The sequence below is a fragment of the Vipera berus genome (genome assembly GCF_964194415.1).
Source record: "Vipera berus genome assembly, chromosome: 1".
Lineage (NCBI taxonomy): Eukaryota > Metazoa > Chordata > Lepidosauria > Squamata > Viperidae > Vipera > Vipera berus.
In genome coordinates this window covers 362,854,343-362,873,046 of record NC_138202.1, presented here as the reverse complement: position 1 = coordinate 362,873,046, position 18,704 = coordinate 362,854,343, and the positions used below count along the sequence as shown (strand labels likewise).

Sequence of the window (18,704 nt, the reverse complement as noted above, 5' to 3'; positions counted from 1 at the left end):
GGGAGAAGGGGCGGCAGCACCAAAGCCAAACACAGCAGCGGCCACAGAACTGGATTCATGAAGAACAGGTTTATATTGCTTAAACTCACCTGCCCTGGTTGATGTTAACACTGTTGACTTTGTTGGCACTTACAGCAATTTTAGTCAGAGTTTCAATCACAAAATCACTTTGCAGCACAACATCTCCCTGAAGGGAAAAAAAGAAAGTTGAAGAAAGGGGTTTTAAAAGGTTGCTGGTATGGTGAGGAGTCAGGGAGCGGAGGGGCTCCTAGGCAGGCAAGACCTCGTGTCCAATGGGTGATGCCTCCTCATCCTCATCGAAGGGAGATGCTGTTGCCACTCCACACACACACACACACACACACACACACCAGCCTCTGTGGCGGCTGCAGGGCACACCGAGCAGCTACCTTCTGCTTGTTGTCCTGACGAAGCACGTGGAGCACAAAAAGGTTGTCGCTCAGGCTGCTGACCGAGATGCCTGCAAGAAACGAAAGGGTGTGAATCACGCAACCCCTGGCTCTCGGCTGCCGGCAACCGAGAGACAGGCAGCTTTTCTGCAAGTCACGCAGCTCTGCGAGGCGAGGCCAGGCTGGGCACCTCTGCCTTGGCTTTCTCCCTCTGTGTACGTGCTGGGCAGCCAACACCACTTGACTCCAGCGAAGCCCTGGGCAGAGAACCTTGCGAGAGGCCAGTCATCAGCTCGTCCAGCAGGTCAGATGAACTCTCGGCCAGCCGTTGGGCCAGTCTGTCTGGCAGCAGGGCTGGCACCCACAGGGGCACCAGTCTCCCTGCTGGAGCAGCGCACTGTCGCACCCTTCGCCCTGCACAGCTCTGGCACTAGCAGCCTTGCTGGCTTCATGGCCTCCACGTCCCCTTCCCCATTGGCCAGGGTGACACTTGAGGGGCATGGCCTGGCACCTGCACCCAATCAGCATTGGGGAAATCTGTTTGCAACTGGAAGGCCTCGTACAGGAAAGGCTCCTTTTTTCAGCTGCTCTTTCCCTTCAGCTCTTTTGCTAGGAGGACCAGGAATGCCAGAATGAGCCTTATGATGGACTGGTGAATTTAATTCTGGGCAGCCAAATGTAAAATGGAGGCTCAATGTGAGGGATCTCTGAAGCCCTCCTGTCCCAGTGAAGCCTGTGGGGCGGGGGAAATACAGCCAAAGCCAACTGGAACAGGGCAGAGGTCCTGGCCCCTCTTTCCCAGGCTGTGCTCCGCATCGGTGCCAGGCTCCAGGACTCTCCCCCTCCCCCCCAGTCTGATCCAACAGAGAGACAGAAGCTGCCTCCTGCCTCCTCCTGCTGCTGCCTCCTCTTCCTGCTGCCTCCTGCATCCTCCTGCTGCCTCCTTCTACTTCCTCCTCCTTCTCCTGCTGCTGCCTCCTCCTCTCTGACCCCAGTTCAGGCCAGATCCTCATCTGTGTCTCAGTTCAGACGCGAGAAGGGAGGAGACTTGCTGTTTCAGAAGGGGTCGCTTCCCTACCTGTGAGGTTGCCGTAGTCGATCTGCTGCTTGATTTTGGACTCTTCGGCCAGCACAGCCGCATCCGGGGTGAGCAGCAGCTGCCGGGCACGGGCCTTGTAGCCTTTGCGGTCATACTTGATCACAGGAACGGCGTACTGGAAGGGTGGAAGAGCATGAAACACTTTCCCTGGGGGCCTTAAAACAGTGTTTCCCAAAAGGTATAGAGTTTCTGCCCCGAGATAATCAAGAATCTTGGCCACCTCGAACACGTGTCAAACGTTAGGAAGACAAAGAACTATAGTTAGATCATCTGGGCCCAGGAAGCCGAAGCCTCTCTCCAAACTGCTTTCATTTGTATAAAGGACCAAGAGAACTCTGACATCAGGAAAAGCAACAAATATGCAAACAAAACAAAAGGTGGCAGGCCCAATTCTACTTTGAGGTCCACAGGACATCTTCAGATCATAAAGAGCTACCTTGGAATCTATTAAAAAGTGCAATTTCACTGCCTTTGGAGTTTTGTCTGGGTGATCAGTGACCAACATTTTGAGAGTGGCCACTGTCTCTTAAGCCCAAGCCTGCACTTTCTGCATTTTATCTCCCCTGCATTTCACTGTTCGATATCCTTTCATTCTTCCTCTACCTACAAATACTGAAGCAGTTTGGTCTAGTGGGCAAAGCACCAAGCTAGAAACCAGGAGACAGTGAGTTCTAGTCCTGCATGGAAGCTGGCTAGATGACTTTGGGCCACTCACTCTCAGGCTAACCCACCTCACAGGGCTATCGTGAGGTAAATAGGAAGAAGGAGGCTTTGGTATGTTTGATGTCTTTGGTTATTTATGTAAACTAAAGAGCTAGGGTTATTCCCAACTCAACCACACGTGTATACATGACCCGATATCAAAATAATACAAAGTGGATTATATCTTACATAATAGTATACCTTGCAAATCTTTAAGGTGATAAAAACTTAATAGGATTATTTTTCTTCTGGACCCTTGGTCACTCTTGCTTATCCAAAAAAGTTACCCTGGATGTCGGCCAACCCCCAGCAGAAACTGCACTGGCAAAGCTTTGCAACATCTGTTCCCCTCCCCGTTGACAAGAGGGAAAGAACAGGTGGATACTCACCTTAGGCGCCTCATTTCCCAGTACCTGAAGGATTTTGGCATTTATCTCTTCATTACCTGTAATTCCCCACCCAAGGGAAGAAGGGAAAGGGAAAAAAAAGAAGTTAGGAGTGACTTACTAGAAAAGTAAAATTTGGCCAGATTAAACAGCACTTACCAAGACGAGTATTGAGGAAAAGCCTAGGAACACTTTGGGGGTAATTGTCCTTTTTCCCCTTAAATATCTCACTGGCCACCACCTTCTGCTCGAGCTGCAGGGGAATTAGATAAAGAGAAAAGTGTCAATGCTGCAAACAATGACATGTTTTTGCACTGACAATATAAGAGGCAGCCTTTTGCTTTAACTGTTTGGCTTTAAATCACTAAAGTGCGGGAGGAAATCAACCCGGATGTTTTGAGAAGATAAGGGATAGTGCACTTCAGAAGGGAAGTGAAACTTTGTGTGTTAAACTAATTGGTGAATGTAATTCATGATGTGTAATTATGGGAGGGAAATTCTGTATGGTATGATGTGTAAAGGGGAGGAGAATTCAGATTCTGGCATCCATCCATGAGTACCGATGCTCCGTTCTTTGATCTGTCTCATTAATTGGAACCATAACATCATGCCAGAATGTACTTTCTTTCAAACATCCTGGGGGGTCCTGAGCCCCCGCTGCTGTCTCTAGTAAGGGAGAGAAGCTGGCAAAGAGTCAGGGAAGAATCTTCATCATGAGAAGAGGAAGCCTGGCTGCTGATGAAACATCAGAGGAGGGAGTAATAGACGGCTTGCTGTGGGAAGATGAGTTTGGGCAGATCTCCAAACCTCAGCAGCTAAGTGAACCTATCTGGTCGTCAGACTGGAACCACTCCAGCAGAGACTACAGATGCCTCGAGACTGCACTGCCAGTGTCTTCAAAAGCATAATGGTGGAGAGCTACCAGACTATCTACCACTGAGAATTTGGGTGAGTGGAAAATCCTGTCTGCAGACCAGACAGCCTGCCAGCCCCAGGAGTCCCCTGCCAGGCCCTCCAGACCCACAGAGACAGAGGACCCCAGCCTGGGGCCTCTGCAGCAATGGGAGGTTGGGGAACCCCCACAAGTGAAAGGCCAACAACCTCTGAGCTTGCCACAGCTAATAGAGCCCTTGCAACAGCTGGGAGTGGTGCAGAAGCCTGGAGATCAGAAGCTGGTGGGAGGACAACAACAGCAAGGGTGGCAGCAGCAGGGCCCAAACGTGCAACCCCTGAACATACAGCAGGACCAGTGGGGCCAGCAGCAGTTGGGGCCCCAGCAATCAATGATGGTCCCACCCTTCAGAGCAACCTTCGATGGGGACCCATAGATTGCGTCCAGCCTAGAGGGAGAAGCATCCGAAAGATCAAACAATTTATATAATGAGCAAGTTCCTGAATTGGAGGACCACCTCTTCCTCCTAGGGCTGAGAGAGAGATTTGAGGACCCATCCATTGCCCTCAAAACAGAAGAACAAATCCACAAGATAAAACAAGCTGGCCAGCCTGCCCTGGAGTATGTGCAGGAAGTTCGCAAAATAGCCAGTCGGATAGGGAGATGGCCTGAGCAATCCATAATTCATCATTTCAGGGAAGGGTTGGACAACCACCTTTCTCAGGTCTGCATATACCGAGCTCTACCTGACCAGCTGCAAGAATGGTACCGGGCAGCGGTAAGATTAGATGTTCAGCTTGCCCGCTATAAGAAGCTTCTCCCACCTGAAGTCGAGCCGAGCTCAGAACAACCCAAATGGCAATCACCCCCATGAGAATCTCCAGCTACTGTGATGGCTGAAAGACCCAGGCCACCTGTAGGCCCAGCAATTAAGTGTTTCCGGTGTGGACAGCAGAGACATCAAGCAGCGAAATGCCCAGTCCCCTACCCTCAACAGCAGAACAGACCACGACCAACAGTGAGAAAGAAACCTGCACAGTGGCTAATGGGAGAGAAATCCAACCGGATGATGCAGGAACCTGTTGCCCAGGTCACATCCCCCACACGGGAGGACACCAGAACTCAGGTTGGATCCACCGCAGTTCTACCCTTTTTCGACAGCGACGACGAAGGAGAGAATGACCCGATGGTAAGCCGACATGTCCCACCTTTTTTACTACCTGCCAAGCTCATAATCCCTAAGTTGGGTACACAGGTAGATTTAAAGGTGCTGGTTGTTTCTGGATGCTTCCAATGCATCATTAGCTTGCCATTTGCCATGAAACTGGGCATACGAGCAAAACTACTCTACAAACCTGTGAGGTTCAAGCAAGCCGATGGCTCCTTGATGGGAGGGACTTCAGTCATGCAATTAACGGAGCCCCTACACCTAAAAACAGGTGAGCCCTGGGAATTTATTCGCTTCCTGGTGGCCCCAAAAATGACTGGGAATGTGATCTTAGGATTAGCCTGGTTGGACAAATGGAAGCCGTTTATCTGGTGGGAGAAAGGAATGAGAACTGTGAAACTACCTATAGGGCCCGATCCCCCCATTGATTCAACAGATGTTATAGGGAATTTTAGCCCACCCAATGAGCAAGCGCACATGGCTGCCTCACGGCCACCAAGCCAGCCACTCATCCCCAGTGAGTACCAGGACCTAGCAGAGGCATTTAGCGAGAAAGAATGTGATACTTTGCCTCCTCACCGGCCCAATGATTGTTCCATTGAACTGTTGCTGGGGGTCAAACTTCCACGACCAATAATATATACTATGTCCCCCCTTGAAATGGAGGAGATGCAGTGATATGTGGATACAAACCTAGCGAGGGGATTCATCGAACGGGCCAAGTCTACTGTGGGAGCCCTGTGTTGTTCAAAGAAAAAAAAAGGGTCTCTTCGTCTCTGTGTAGACTACAAGAACCTTAACGCCGTGAGTGTGGAAAATAAATACCCTCTTCCCCTCCTGAAAGACTTACTAACCCACCTGGTGAAGGGGAGTGTCTTCACTAAGTTAGACCTGAGAGAAGCATATTACCGGGTGAGAATAAAGGATGGGGATGAGTGGAAAATGGCCTTCAACTGCCCCTTGGGAAGCTACCAATTCAAAGTCATGCCATTTGGACTGCAGGAGGTCCCAGCCGTATTTATGCAGTTGATTAATGAGATCCTACATGATCATTTATACAAAGGGGTTCTGGTGTATCTTGATGACATTCTGATATACAGTACGAATATGACTGACCACATAAGACTGGTCAGAGAAGTGTTAATTATTGAATGCCAAACTTTATGTCAAATTGTTGAAATGTGAATTTCACCAAACCCGATTAGATTATCTTGGCTGTAGAATTTCCAACAAGGGCATCGAAATGGACCCAGCCAAAGTGAAAGCTATAATTGAATGGCAGTTCCCAAAGACTAGCAAACAGCTCCAGAGCTTCCTAGGGTTTGTCAACTTCTACCTTCAATTCATTCCCTCTTTTGCTCTACCCCTTACAGAACTAGTCAATACGGGCAAGAGAGGGGGGAAACCGCGACCTGGCCACCCACTAGCATGGAGTATGAGTTGTCAGAAAGCTTTTGAGAATTTAAAAAGAATATTTGCGGTTGAACCGGTTCTAAAGCACCCCTGCCCAGGGGAGCCCTTCGTAATTCAAGCAGACGTCAGCGATGTAGCAGTCGGAGCTGTGTTACTGAAAAAGAATAAAAGTGGGGTCCTGCAATCTTGTGCCTACACGAAGGCGAGAGGAGATGGACAGTCTTGGAGAAGGAGGCCTTCGCAATTAGGTGGGGGCTATTAAACTGGCGACACTATTTAGAAGGGAGCAAGGGGCCTTTTGAAGTATGGACAGATCACAAAAATTTAGAGGCACTAAAAGCTCCCCGCAAATTGTTCCCAAAGCAAGTGCAATGGGCACAGTACTTTAACTGTTTTAAGTTTAATTTTACTCTAAAGTACATTACCAGGAAGAAAAAACTTCCTAGCTGATGCGCTATCCCGATTGCCACAGTACAAAAGCGAACGCGAAGAGGTCTACGAGGCAATTATCCCCAGTTCACAACCTGCGACACAACTCACACCTCACAGAACCCCTAATCCTGATGACCTGGGAGCGAAGAAGATAAAATGAGAACTCCTCACCGATCAATGGTTCAAAGATAATCAAACCTCCCTAACATGCAAGAATGGTTTGGCATACAAGGGGGGGGGGAGTTGTATCTACCTGAAGCCCTCCATCTCAATGCCCTCAAACAGAGCCATGATGTAAAACAGGCTGGAGACTTCGGATATTTAAAAACTCTACACCTCATCCGCTGGCAATTTTGGTGGCCGGGGCTAAAATGAGATGTAGAAAACTATGTCAGGAGTTGTGCCGTATGTGCCACCATGAAAAGAATTCCAGGGAAAACCCCTGGGCTACTGCAGCCGGTGGAAGACTCTTCTCAACCATGGGAAGAAATAGCTATGGACTTTACTGTAGACCTACTCGAAAGTAGAGGAAATACTGTCAACTGGACCGTGATGGATCTGTTTTCGAAGCAGGCTCATTTTATCGCCTGTAAAGGACTCCCATTTGCACAACAACTGACTAAATTGTTCCTGAAACATACGGTATCTACTGACTGCATGGCGCCCCTAAGCGAATAATTTCAGATAGAGGAGTGCAGTTCACAGTGAAATTTTGGAGGAATTTCCTTAAATTAATTGGATCATCTCAAGGCTTATCATCTGCTTTTCATCCAGCTACCAATGGGGCTGCAGAATCCGCTAACAAAATGGTGGAGCAATATCTCAGATGCTATGTTTCCTACCAACAGACACACTGGACCGACCTCCTCCCTTTCGCTGAGGTGGCCTACAATAATTCTGTTCACAGCAGCACTGGCTACATGCCTTTCAGAGTAGCCACAGGGAAAGAGTTCAGCCCAATGCCTGACTACCCTCGGGTGCCCTCCGCTTCCCAGACACTTGATCAGTGGGTGAGGGGGTGGGAAGAGGTTTGGAGAAACATGAAAATGGTGTTAAAAAGACTTCTAAGACTTATAAAAAACAGGCTGATAAAAAGAGGGCTCCCCAAAGAACATTCCAAGTTGGGGAAAAGGTTTATCTATCAACTAAATATTTACGCTTCAAATTACCCAGCAAGAAATTAGGACCAAAATTCTTGAGGCCTTTGCCCATTGTGAGAATCATCAACCTGGTCACAGTAGAATTGAAACTCCCCAGACTTTTGGGAAAAATTCACCCGGTTTTCCATTGTAGCTTACTGAAACCTTTTCAGGCCTCCACTTTAAGACCTCCCCCTAAGAAGGCACCCAGACCCCTCGTAGTAGTGGGTCAGACACACTATGAAGTGAAATGTATTCTTGACTCTAGAATATTTAAGGGAAAATTGCAGTACCTAGTACAATGGAAGGGATACCCATTGTCTGAAGCCATTTGGGTGAAATCTAGCGATGTGAAAGCGACTTATCAAAAGGTTTTATGAGAAGCACCACAACAAACCAAAAGCCAGCTCCTAACTTGTGTTTTGTTTACATTACAGGATCTGACAAAATAAGAGGCAGCCTTTTGCTTTAACTGTTTGGCCTTGAATCACTAAAGCGTGGGAGGAATTCAACCTGGCTGTTTTGAGAAGATAAGGGATATTGCACTTCAGAAGGGAAGTGAAACTTTGTATGTTAAACTAATTGGTGACTGTGATTCATGACGTGTAATTATGGGAGGGAAATTCTGTATGATATGATGCGTAAAGGGGAGGAGAATTCAGATTCTGGCATCCATCCATGAGTGCCAATGCTCCGTTCTCATTATTATAGACTTTTTTAGAATAAACAATCATGAAGTGTTCTTTGAACTGTCTCATTAATCAGACCCATGACAAAAAGAACCAGTTGGGAAAAGCTTGGGTAATTCTGAAAAATGAGATTATAATAGTCCAGTTCAACACAATGCCACTGAAAAAGAAAAACAAGAGTTCCCAGACAAAACCCGCATGGCTGCACAAAGAATTCTCTGATAAATGGAAAAACCAAAAAGATATATATAAAAAATGGAACAACTGACACATAACTAAGGCAGAGTATCAGCATATAACCTGAATCTGCAAAGATGAAGTCAGGAAATCTAAGGCTCAGAATAAACTTGCAACAACTGTCAAAATAATAATAATAAAAAAGTTTCAACATGTAAAAAAACAATAAAAAGGATTAAGGAAACAATCGTCCACTAATGGGAGAAGATGGCAAGGAGGTATCAGGTAGTGGGGGGAAAGTAGAACTGCTTAATTCATTCTCTTCATCTGTCTTCACATAAAAGGCAAAAATAGTCCAACCTTCCAAAAGCAGTACCATGATAGGCTGGGAATACAAGTCAGAATAAGCAAGAAAATGGTAAGAAAACATCTATCCATTCTAAACAAGTTCAAATCACCAGGACCAGATGGATCACACCCCAGAGCCCTAAAGAGCTGGCAGAGGTGAGTTTGGAACCACTAAATAACATCTTTCAAAGATCCTGGAGCATGGGGAACTACCAGAGGATTGGAAAAGATCTGATGTGATTCTCATCTTCAAAAACAGGGGGGAAATGGATCCAGGGAACTACAGACCAATCAACGTGACATCAATACCTAAAAGGATCCTGGAAAAGATAATAAAAAAACAGATCTGCAAACCCCTAAAAGCAAGCAAAGCTATTACTAGAAGTCAACGTGGGTTCATCAAAAACAGATAAAGCCAGACAAACCTTATTGCATTTTTTGAGAAAGTGACTAAATTAGTGGACCAGTGAAATACGGTGGACTTCAGTAAGGCATCTGACGAAGTGGACCACAATTTACTCCTTGGTAAGATAGAAGAATGTGGGCAAGCAGCATCACCACCAGATGGTTTTGTAACTGGCTGACCAATCACCCTCAATAGAACTACATCTACATGCAGAAGCGTATGCAGTGGGATAGCCCAAAGTTGTGTCTTGGGCCCAATACTCCAACGTCTTCTTAAACAATTTAGGTGAGGGGATAGAAGAGGAACTCGTCAAATCTGACACCAAGCTAGATTAGAAGATAGGCTCACGATTCAGAAGGATCTAGGCTGACTTAAACATTGGTTCCTATCCAACAAAATGCAATTCAGTGTTTTACACTTAGACAAGGAAAACCAAATGCCCAGGCATAGAATAGGTGGCACCTGACTCAACAGCAGTAACTGAAAGAGGGATCTAAGTCTCTAGTGGACGAGTGTGCGCCAACAGTGTGCTACAGCTGTCAAAACAGCCAATGCAGTCCGAGGTTGCATCAATAGAGGAATATTATCAAGACCACATGAAATATTAGTACCTCTAGATACTGCTTTAGTAAGACCACACTTGGAATACTGCATCCAATTTTGATTACCATGAATCAAAAAGATATTGAGAGACTTAGAAGAGCAACAAACACGATTAGGGGGCTGGAGGCTAAAACATATGAAGGACGGTTGCTGGAATTGGGTAGGTCTAGTCCAGGGCTTTTCAACCTTTTCACCCATTGTACCACTTTAGGATATGGCAGACATGTCAAACACAAGGCCCGGGGGCTGTATCCAGCCCGCGAAGTGGTTTCATGTGGCCCACGAAGCCATCCTGGAAACAGTGAGGGAACGGCCCCCTCTGCCTTGGCCCTGGCCCAGAGACCCTCCTTCTGCCAGAGACCCTCAGATCTGTCCCACTCCTGCCCAGGCCCCCATAGGCACCCTTGATGCCAACGATGTAGAGCTGGCCACGCCCACCCAGTAGGACATATGCACTCTGGCCACGCCCACCCAGTAGGCCACGCCCACCCAGGCCATACCCACCCGGCCCCGAGGGCAACCGCAATGCTGATGCGGCCCTCAATGAAATTGAGTTTGACACCCCTGGGATATGGCAACATCCAAGTACCACCAGTCGCCTAGCAAGGTGTCAAAAACTTGATGACCAAAAAGAAAAAGGCAAAAAGTGATGAAGTACAGGTAGTCCTCAACTTACAACAGTTCTCTTAGTGACTGTTCGAAGTTACAATGGCACTGAAAAAAGTGCCCCCCAAGCCACAGCCGAGCAAGACACCTGCCTACCCGCCTGGCGGCGCTCTTCCTCCTGTCCGAGGTTTTCATTGTTGTGACCATTTCTGTTGAGGATTGGCAGTGGGGGTGGGGTGGGAGGTGTTTGGTTTTTATCCCGCCTCCCTCTGCTGGGTGGTTGCAGCAGGTTTTGGTCACTTCACATGACCCTGGGACACTGTGACCGTCATAAATATGAATCAGTTGCCAAGCATCTGAATGTAAATCACAAGACCCTGGAGATGCTGCAACATTCCAGCTGATTGGTGCTTCTTCTGGAGCCTGGCGCTGATCCTGGCTCTTCTGCTGAGCCCTGACAGCCCTGCAGCTCCATCCGTCTCTCGCTCAGGCTTGTGCGGTGCTGCCATCGGTTCAGCTCATTCTTCCCCTGCTACCACTTTTCTAGGATGGCCACGTACCACCTGCCAGGTGCCAATGTACCACAGGTGGTACCCGTACCACTGGTTGAAAAGCCCTGGTCTAGTCTAAAGAAGAGAAGAACAAGGGGTGACATAATAGCAGTCTTCCAATATCTCAGGGGCTACCACAAAGAAGAGGAGGGGTCAACCTATTCTCCAAAGTACCTGAGAGCAAGGAGAGAACTAACCTGGAACTAAGAAGGAATTTCCTGACAGTGAGAAGAATCAATCAGGGGAACGACTTCCCTCCAGAAATTGTGATGCTCCATATTTGGAGATTTTTAAGAAGAGATGGACTGGACAGCCATTTGTCCAGAATGGTCTAGGGCAGGGGTAGGCAACCTTGGCTCTTTTATGACTTGTGGACTTCAACTCCCAGAATTCCTGAGCCAGCATGGCTCAGCATGGAAACCTCTTCATTTCTCCTCAGCATGGCTGGCTCAGGAATTCTGGGAGTTGAAGTCCACAAGTCATAAAAGAGCCAAGGTTGCCTACCTCTGGTCTAGGGTCTCCCTCTTGGGCAGGGGGTTGGACTAGATGACCTCCAAGGTTGCTCCCCACTCTATCATTCTGTTACTCTTCAGAGATTCCTGACAGGCCGCAATGCTGGGTTCCTTCAGGGGATACCCTTGGCTTTCATCAGTGTGTGCTCTGGATTTCAAGAGTTGCAGTAATCATCCATGAAACTCAGTACACAGCTGACCCTCTACCCACAAAACTGCCAGTCAGAATGATGTACCATCCTCCGCCCAGCCTGATCCTGGGGGAAGGCCTCGTGGCCACGCACCTGCACCTTCCATTCAGGGCTGATCCGTTTGCAGTAGCTCCAGACCATGTTCTGCATACAGAGTTCCCTCAATAGCTGGGAGGCCTGAAGAAGAAGCGGGCAGTTAAGGGAGGACCATCGAGGGACCACGGCCGGGGAGAGAACAGGGAGGGGCTCGCTTTGCCAGAAAGGCTCTACCTGGAGTGCGCATACCGACACAGAGGACCGGTAGCTTGAGGTCTGCAGGCTGCGAGTGAGCAAGACACCATGTGGCACGGACTGCCAAAGTTACCGCAGTGCTGTTGCTGCTGCAGTCCGTACATTAAATGCAATTTATCATGGTTTGCTTGTTCACTCATGGGAAAAAGCTCCTTAAGCCACCATCATTCTGACCCAGCAACTTTTGGGGTAACCCTCCACAAGGCTGCGAGGCCTTCTTCCCCCCCCCACCCCTTCAGGCAGCTGGGCACCTACCTCTCGCAGGGAGGGTGGCGGCACTGGCCAGGACTTATCCAGGACAGTCCTTGGCAGGTTGCGCTTCAGGTTCATCAGGAAAGAGTAACGGATGTAGTCCAGGAAGTATTCGTTCTCGGGGCAGCGGGAGCAATTTCGGTAAATGAAGCCTTTGATGAACCTGTTGAGGTTAGCCTTGCTCAAGAAAGCTGCTGCCCTCTCCCCCCACTCCAGGAACCCCGGCTTCCCAATCCAGGGGACCAGTGGCCTCCCCCCAAGGGGCCTCGGGCAGAGCGAATGCGGCACAGGCGGGTCTCTGGGAGGAGGCAGGAGGAGCCCAGCCAGGTGCCAAGTGCATTAAGAGCTCCGCTGCTTCTTCCACCTCGTTGCCCGGCAACAGCCCCAGTGGGTCAGCAGTGGGAGGGAGTCCCTCTCCCACCCAGAGTTCCTCTTGGAGGGAAATGGGCGGTTCAGAATGTGAAAATAATAAAATTAAGTTTATAGGCTATAAAAATCACTCAAGACCCCCTTTCCAGGATTCTGCATCCCCCAAACCCTTCCCTCAAGTGGGCAGGGCCTCTGGGACCTGAAAGAGGGCCCACCCCTGCAGGAAAACCATGACTTTTTACACACCGCCGGATTGTCTCCACCGCCCACTTCTTCTTGGCAGCCTTCCGGCGTCCCAGAGTGCCACGCCACCAGGCCTGGATAGTGACCGCTGCATGAAGGAACAGGAACAAACCCCAAGGGCTAGGCCCCGAGCCATCCTGCACCTGTTTCCAATTCCTCTCCCCATCGGTCTCAAAGCAGCCCCCCCGAGGCCCATCCGTGGGGAGAACTCACAAAGTCCAGCCCGGCTGCCCCTTCCAAGGCAAAGCTGGGCATGACACCCAGTGGCACCGCATCCCACAATTCATTTGAAGGGCTGCCTTCCTACCTGAATGCTTCATCTGAAGGTATTTCTTTCGCCGATAGAAGCCTCGCCAAGCCGCTTGGATTTTTGTGGCTTAAATCGGGGAGGGGGGAAAGATGGGGGTTAAGCCGGGCAAACAGCGAGGTCAGGTCAACCTGACTTACTTAAAAATGCCCAACAGACCTACCGATGCTTTGCTTGCGGACTTCCAGGGCTTCTTCTGTCGCAAACAGGGTCTTGGGGAAACGAATAAATATTTTTGTCCTGGAAATAAATGCATCTATGAAAGAGAGAAGAGCCCCCTTTTGCTTCCGCAGACAGCCAGCAACTCCCGTTGTCAAACCGTTACCTGCCCAGCTTGTACTCTTCCTGCTTGAAGCCCAGGTGTTTCAGGAGGGCAGCCACTCCATCCTGAGGCCTCCCATCCCAGGTGGGCCACGTTTCAGGACACAGAGATTTGTACCTGGTCAGAGAGGAGAGGGCAAGTGGCTCATGGGACGCAGGGCAGGGAAACAGCACCTTCAAAAGGCCTGCTGCTAAGATGGCCACCTTCTGCCTGGCCACTGGACTCGCCTGGCCAGCCTCGGAAGAGGCTCAGGCTTGCACCTTGGGCGCAAGAGTGGGAGAGATGCCAGGGCAGAGGCTGGGCATCCAATGAAGATCTATTCCTCACTAGACTCTACCCACCCATTTGTGCTTTCCGAAAAACTGCCTACCTAAACACCCTAGAAGCACAGCCTGGACACCTGTCCTAGTGACATACCTTTGCAGGAAAACCTCGTATTTCCGCCGATATGCAAAACCAGCCCTGCGCACTCTCAGGTTCTCCATCAGGCCCAAATATTTCACTTGGTGCCGAATCAAAACTTCATCAAAACTGCCTGGGAAAATATGGAATCATCCCTGGAGTCCAGAGCCAGTTCAAGGCACACAGACATCATTCCCCTCCCCTCCCCTCCCCCCTCAGCTTAGGACGAGGGGCTGGGCAGCCAAGCCCCAGCCTCAGCCAGGCTTCAGGCCCCGAGGAAGCAGCCACTCTGCACGACGGAGAGGAGAACCAGGCAGGGATGCCAGCGGCAGCCCTTCCTCCCACAGGCCGTCCTCAGCCTGGGCTCCAACCTGGAGTATCGGGTGGGGGGGCAGGGAGGGAGGGGCTGGGCACCCTGCTGACCAGGAAGAGCCCCCCACACCTACCGGCCTGCTTGGAGTGATTCGGCTTGATGCAGCGGACGTAGGAGGGCTCCTTGGACATGAGGATCTCCATCAGCTTTGAGAGGCTGTTCTTAAACTGGGTCACCGCCTGCACAGCGAGACGGGCCAGAGAAGATGGGGTGGTCAGGGGCCCCCACGTGGGGAAGCGGGGGGACGCGGAGCCCCTCTGCCAGGCCTTACCGTCTCCGGTCTCTTCTTGTCGGTCAGCTCTGTCCTGTCAAAGCACTGGGTGAGGATGGGGTTCTCCGAGTCGCACATCGCCTGCAAGGGCAGCAAACAAAATCACGGGAGATGGCATCTTTCGTGTGTGGGGGGTGTTTGCGGGATGGGGGCCACATTCGGCCAGAGCACCTCCCCAGGCTCACCTCCTTAAGGTTCCTGAAGAGCAGGTCATTGTTCTTATCCAGGAAACCTGGGGAAGAAAGCCAGGCGGCCATAAGGTGAGCAGCAGGACTCCCTGGGCAGGAACCGGGAAGGGGGGGCAGCCCCGTGGCGCTGCAGGAGGGCTGACCTGCTACGCTGTAGGTGACGTCTCCGGCGTAGTGCAGCAGGCGGAACTCTTCCCGCCCCAACGACTTCCGGGTCTTGGCATCGGCCAGCTTGTGGCTGTGGAGGAAGCACGGAGGAGGGTCAGCCTCGCAGCCGCTCAGCCAAGGACGTGGGGAGGGAGAAGGAAGCCCCATGGCAAAGGGGGGGGGGGTCAACAGGCCAAAGGCTTTGAGTTCTATTGCTTTGGGGAGCACCTTCTGCAGGGCCACCCCACAGCAAGCCCCCCTCCTCCCCTGAGGTGCCCACGTTTGCAAGAAGACCCAAGGAGGAGACCCCAGCGTGGCCATCTGGCCTGGGGGGGTCAGACGGGGGCTGGTGCAGAGCCTCTAAAACTCTTCCTGGATGGTCTGCGTTCTCCCACGGAATGGCTCACGTGGTTTTGTAGTTGTTTTAGTCTTTTCAAGCTCCTATGGTTATTTTTTTAAAAATTTTGTGTGTGTTAGGTTTGAATTTTGAAAGCTGTCCATATAGTATGCGAGACAGGCAGCTATAATAATTAAATCAATCAAAGCCCAATTGCAAAAGACCCGTCTCTCCTGTCCACTGGTCTGAAAACTATGCCTCCTCCTCCTCCTCCTGGGTGTGTGTGTGGGTCTCCAGCAAACTCACGTGAGGAAATGGGGGTGGCTCTTAATGGTCTCTTCCAGCTTCTCCAGAAAGGTCAAATCTGTGGCGTCCCCGGGCCGAAGACACTCCTCGTCCTGCAGACGAAGCCAAGCCCAGCAGTGAGGAGGAGGAGGGAGGGGCGCCTCCCCTGGGTTGCTTTACTGCAGGAGCAGCCCGTCTTGGTGGGGACCACTCCCCACAAGTATGCCCCACAGCTCCAGCAGCCATCAGCCCAGGCTGAGAAGCAGAGTTGGTGCTTGGCGGCCCAACCCTAACCCTTTGGGGGCCAGGCAGCAGGAGCCCAGGCAGCCGTGGGAGAGCCAGGCCGCCTCCTCCTCCTCCTCCTCCTCCTCCTCCTCCTCCGGGCTGACCCAGGACTCTTTGGACGCTCTGCTTCTCTGAGGAGGGCTTACCAAAATGGAAATTATGCCTTTGAACTTTTCTTCCACCAAGTCACAGATGATCTTGTTGTTGAAATACTGAACGGGCTCCCACTGCCGTTTCACAAGGAGAGATCCAATTCAGCAGGGAATCAGTAGGTGATTTACTAGGTCATTTCCGCAGCTCCGGCCCACTGGACTGCCCCATCCATCCCTTTCCTAGCACCGGAAAAGCCACCAGCCACCCCTGTCCCCCAGAGCATGGGGGGGAGGCTGAAGGCAGCCCAGCTCAGCCCTCTTGCCAGCAGCCCAGTACAGAGCAGCAGTGGCTCCTGCTTCCCCCACCCAGTGGGGGCTCTTACCGCGATGCCCTCGGCTTCGTACTCCTCTTGCTCGGATTTCAGGGTGAGCTCTATGAAGAGCTGCTGCAGTTTTTCATTGCAGTAATTGATGCAGAATTGCTCAAAGCTGCAAGGAAGCAGAGAGTGCTCCGGGAGAGCTGAGCCAGGGCGGCCGACACTTGGCCGTGGGGTGGAGCCTCCCAGTCACCCACGCCCTCTCCCTCACACACACGGGGACACCAAACAGGCAGAGCAGCTGGCACCCCTCGGGCTGGCCCCGCAAACCCCCTTGTGCAGCACAAGATCCTCGGAAAGGCTTCCCAGAAGCGCAGCTGTGCATCTCCACAGCAGGGGGCTGTGGACTCTGCACGCCACCACAGAGCACGGGCAGAGGGCGAGAGCAACCCTGGCATGTTGGGCAAAGCCTTGGGCAGGCTGCCAACCTGGCTGCCAAAGGGTTCCCAGCTAAGGGAAAAGCTGAAGGCGCCTGGAAACACACCTGTTGTGCTGGAAAACCTCAAAGCCGTAAATATCCAGCAGTCCCAGCACAGTCGAGCTCTTCCTCCACCCCATACTCTCCGTCTCCTGTGAAAGAGGGCAGAGAACAAAGATGGGGGGGGGAGGCAGGAACCCCGAGCTCTCCCTTCTGGAGACCTCCCTTCTCACGTCTGGTCTGCGAAAGGAGTCCTCCCCCCCCCAGGCAGCAACAGCCCAATCACGCCAGCAGGCACCCCCACACACACACCAACCAGGGCCCCAAGGCCATCGCTTCCCCTCCAGTGGGACAGGAGCAGCGCCTGGCTTGACGGACCCTACGACTCATTACAGGGGAAGTCACAACAGCTCCCGAGTGCCAGGTTTGTGCCAGCGACGCCAGCAGCCCAAAGCAAGGCGGCAACTCTCCGATTCCACTGAACGGGCCTTCCTAAGAGGCAAAGGCAGCCCAAGTGCCTTTTTCAAACGGAGGCTGCCCTGGCCAGCAGCAGAGGATCCCGCCAAGCCCCAGAGACCCTTGCCGGCTCCACGCTGTCCCCAGAGATGACCACAGTTGCCCAGCAGAGGCTGCTGCGGTTGCCATTAGCCCAAGAGCTGCACAGGGGCTGCAGGTCCTGCCAGAGGACATAATCTAGTGGCCCTCAACCTTTGGGCACCAGGGATCGGTTCCATGGAGAGGTTTTTCCGCGGACCGGAGGGGGCGTGCTTTCACATGTTGCCTGCATCCCACGGAGGGGGCTTCACTTATTTGCGCAGACCGTTTTCTGGCATGCTACAGACCGGTGACAGTCCATGGACCGGGGGTTGGGGACGCTTGACTTAATCCAACCGAGTCAGATGGGAACTGGCTTTTTTGGACAGATTTCTCCCAGTAATTAACAACAGTTAAGACTCCCAGTTAGCAAGATGGAAAGAATGATAAAACTATCAGATGACCATAACCAAGCAAAGTTAAAGCAAGACAAAAAAAAGTCAAAATAATATATGAAACCTGGCAAAAGCTGTCTGTGGTAGAAAACGTCAGGTATAAAACAATCCCCTTCATAGATTACTGCCTTGTCGTGGCGAAGGGGCTTGCGTAATTCAATGAAGCTATGAGCTATGCCGTGCAGGGCCACCCAAGACGGACAGGTCATAGCAGAGAGTTCTGACAAAACGTGATCCACTGGAGAAGGAAATGGCAACCCACTCCAGTATCTTTGCCATGAAAACCCCATGGACAGTACCAAAAGGCAAAACGATATGACGCTGGAAGATGAGCCCCTCAGGTCGGAAGGCGTCCAATATGCTACTGGGGAAGAGCAGAGGGCTAGTACTAGTAGCGCCAGAAAGAATGAAGCGACTGGGCCAAAGCCGAAAGGACGCTCAGCTGTGGATGTGTCTGGTGGTGAAAGGAAAGTCCGATGCTGTAAAGATTTTTTCTCCATAGGAACCTGGAATGTAAGATCCATGAATCAAGGAAAGCTGGACGTGGTCAAACAAGAGATGACAAGACTGAACATCGACATCTTAGGTATCAGCGAACTAAAATGGACAGGAATGGGTGAATTTAATTCAGATGACCATCAGGTATACTACTGCGGGCAAGAATCCCTCAGAAGAAATGGAGTAGCCTTCATAGTCAATAAAAGAGTAGGAAAAGCAATACTGGGATACAATCCTCAAAATGACAGAATGATCTCAGTTCGAATCCAAGGCAAACCATTCAATATCACAGTAGTCCAAGTCTATGCCCCAACCACCAGTGCTGAAGAGGATGAAATTGACCGGTTCTATGAAGCCCTACAGCACCTTATAGAACTAACACCAAAAAATGATGTCCTTATCATCATGGGGGATTGGAATGCTAAAGTAGGAAGCCAAAAGATAACCGGAATAACAGGCAAGTTTGGCCTTGGAGTACAAAATGAAGCAGGGCACAGGCTGATAGAATTTTGTCAAGAGAATACGATGGTCATA

General features: G+C 50.8%; 1 protein-coding gene across 2 annotated transcripts in view; it reads right to left on the bottom strand.

The window, feature by feature from the left end:
• The window catches only part of MYO1C (myosin IC), a 49,381-nt gene that overhangs the window by 12,229 nt on the left and 18,448 nt on the right, over positions 1-18,704 (bottom strand). For both annotated transcript variants that reach the window (XR_014024579.1, XM_081313488.1), the window contains exons 11-30: positions 16,750-16,835; positions 16,272-16,377; positions 15,943-16,023; positions 15,533-15,624; positions 14,886-14,980; positions 14,740-14,786; positions 14,555-14,635; positions 14,357-14,462; positions 13,926-14,043; positions 13,512-13,625; positions 13,350-13,426; positions 13,187-13,255; positions 12,883-12,967; positions 12,271-12,430; positions 11,818-11,901; positions 2,757-2,850; positions 2,601-2,656; positions 1,489-1,624; positions 411-481; positions 90-187 (exon numbers count right to left, since the gene is read on the bottom strand). Coding sequence is in view for 1 of the 2 variants with exons in the window: in XM_081313488.1 (XP_081169614.1) it covers positions 90-187; positions 411-481; positions 1,489-1,624; positions 2,601-2,656; positions 2,757-2,850; positions 11,818-11,901; positions 12,271-12,430; positions 12,883-12,967; positions 13,187-13,255; positions 13,350-13,426; positions 13,512-13,625; positions 13,926-14,043; positions 14,357-14,462; positions 14,555-14,635; positions 14,740-14,786; positions 14,886-14,980; positions 15,533-15,624; positions 15,943-16,023; positions 16,272-16,377; positions 16,750-16,835 (1,856 nt within the window). In the remaining variant the exon portion in view is untranslated. The remainder of the gene's footprint in view (positions 1-89; positions 188-410; positions 482-1,488; positions 1,625-2,600; positions 2,657-2,756; positions 2,851-11,817; positions 11,902-12,270; positions 12,431-12,882; positions 12,968-13,186; positions 13,256-13,349; positions 13,427-13,511; positions 13,626-13,925; positions 14,044-14,356; positions 14,463-14,554; positions 14,636-14,739; positions 14,787-14,885; positions 14,981-15,532; positions 15,625-15,942; positions 16,024-16,271; positions 16,378-16,749; positions 16,836-18,704) is intronic.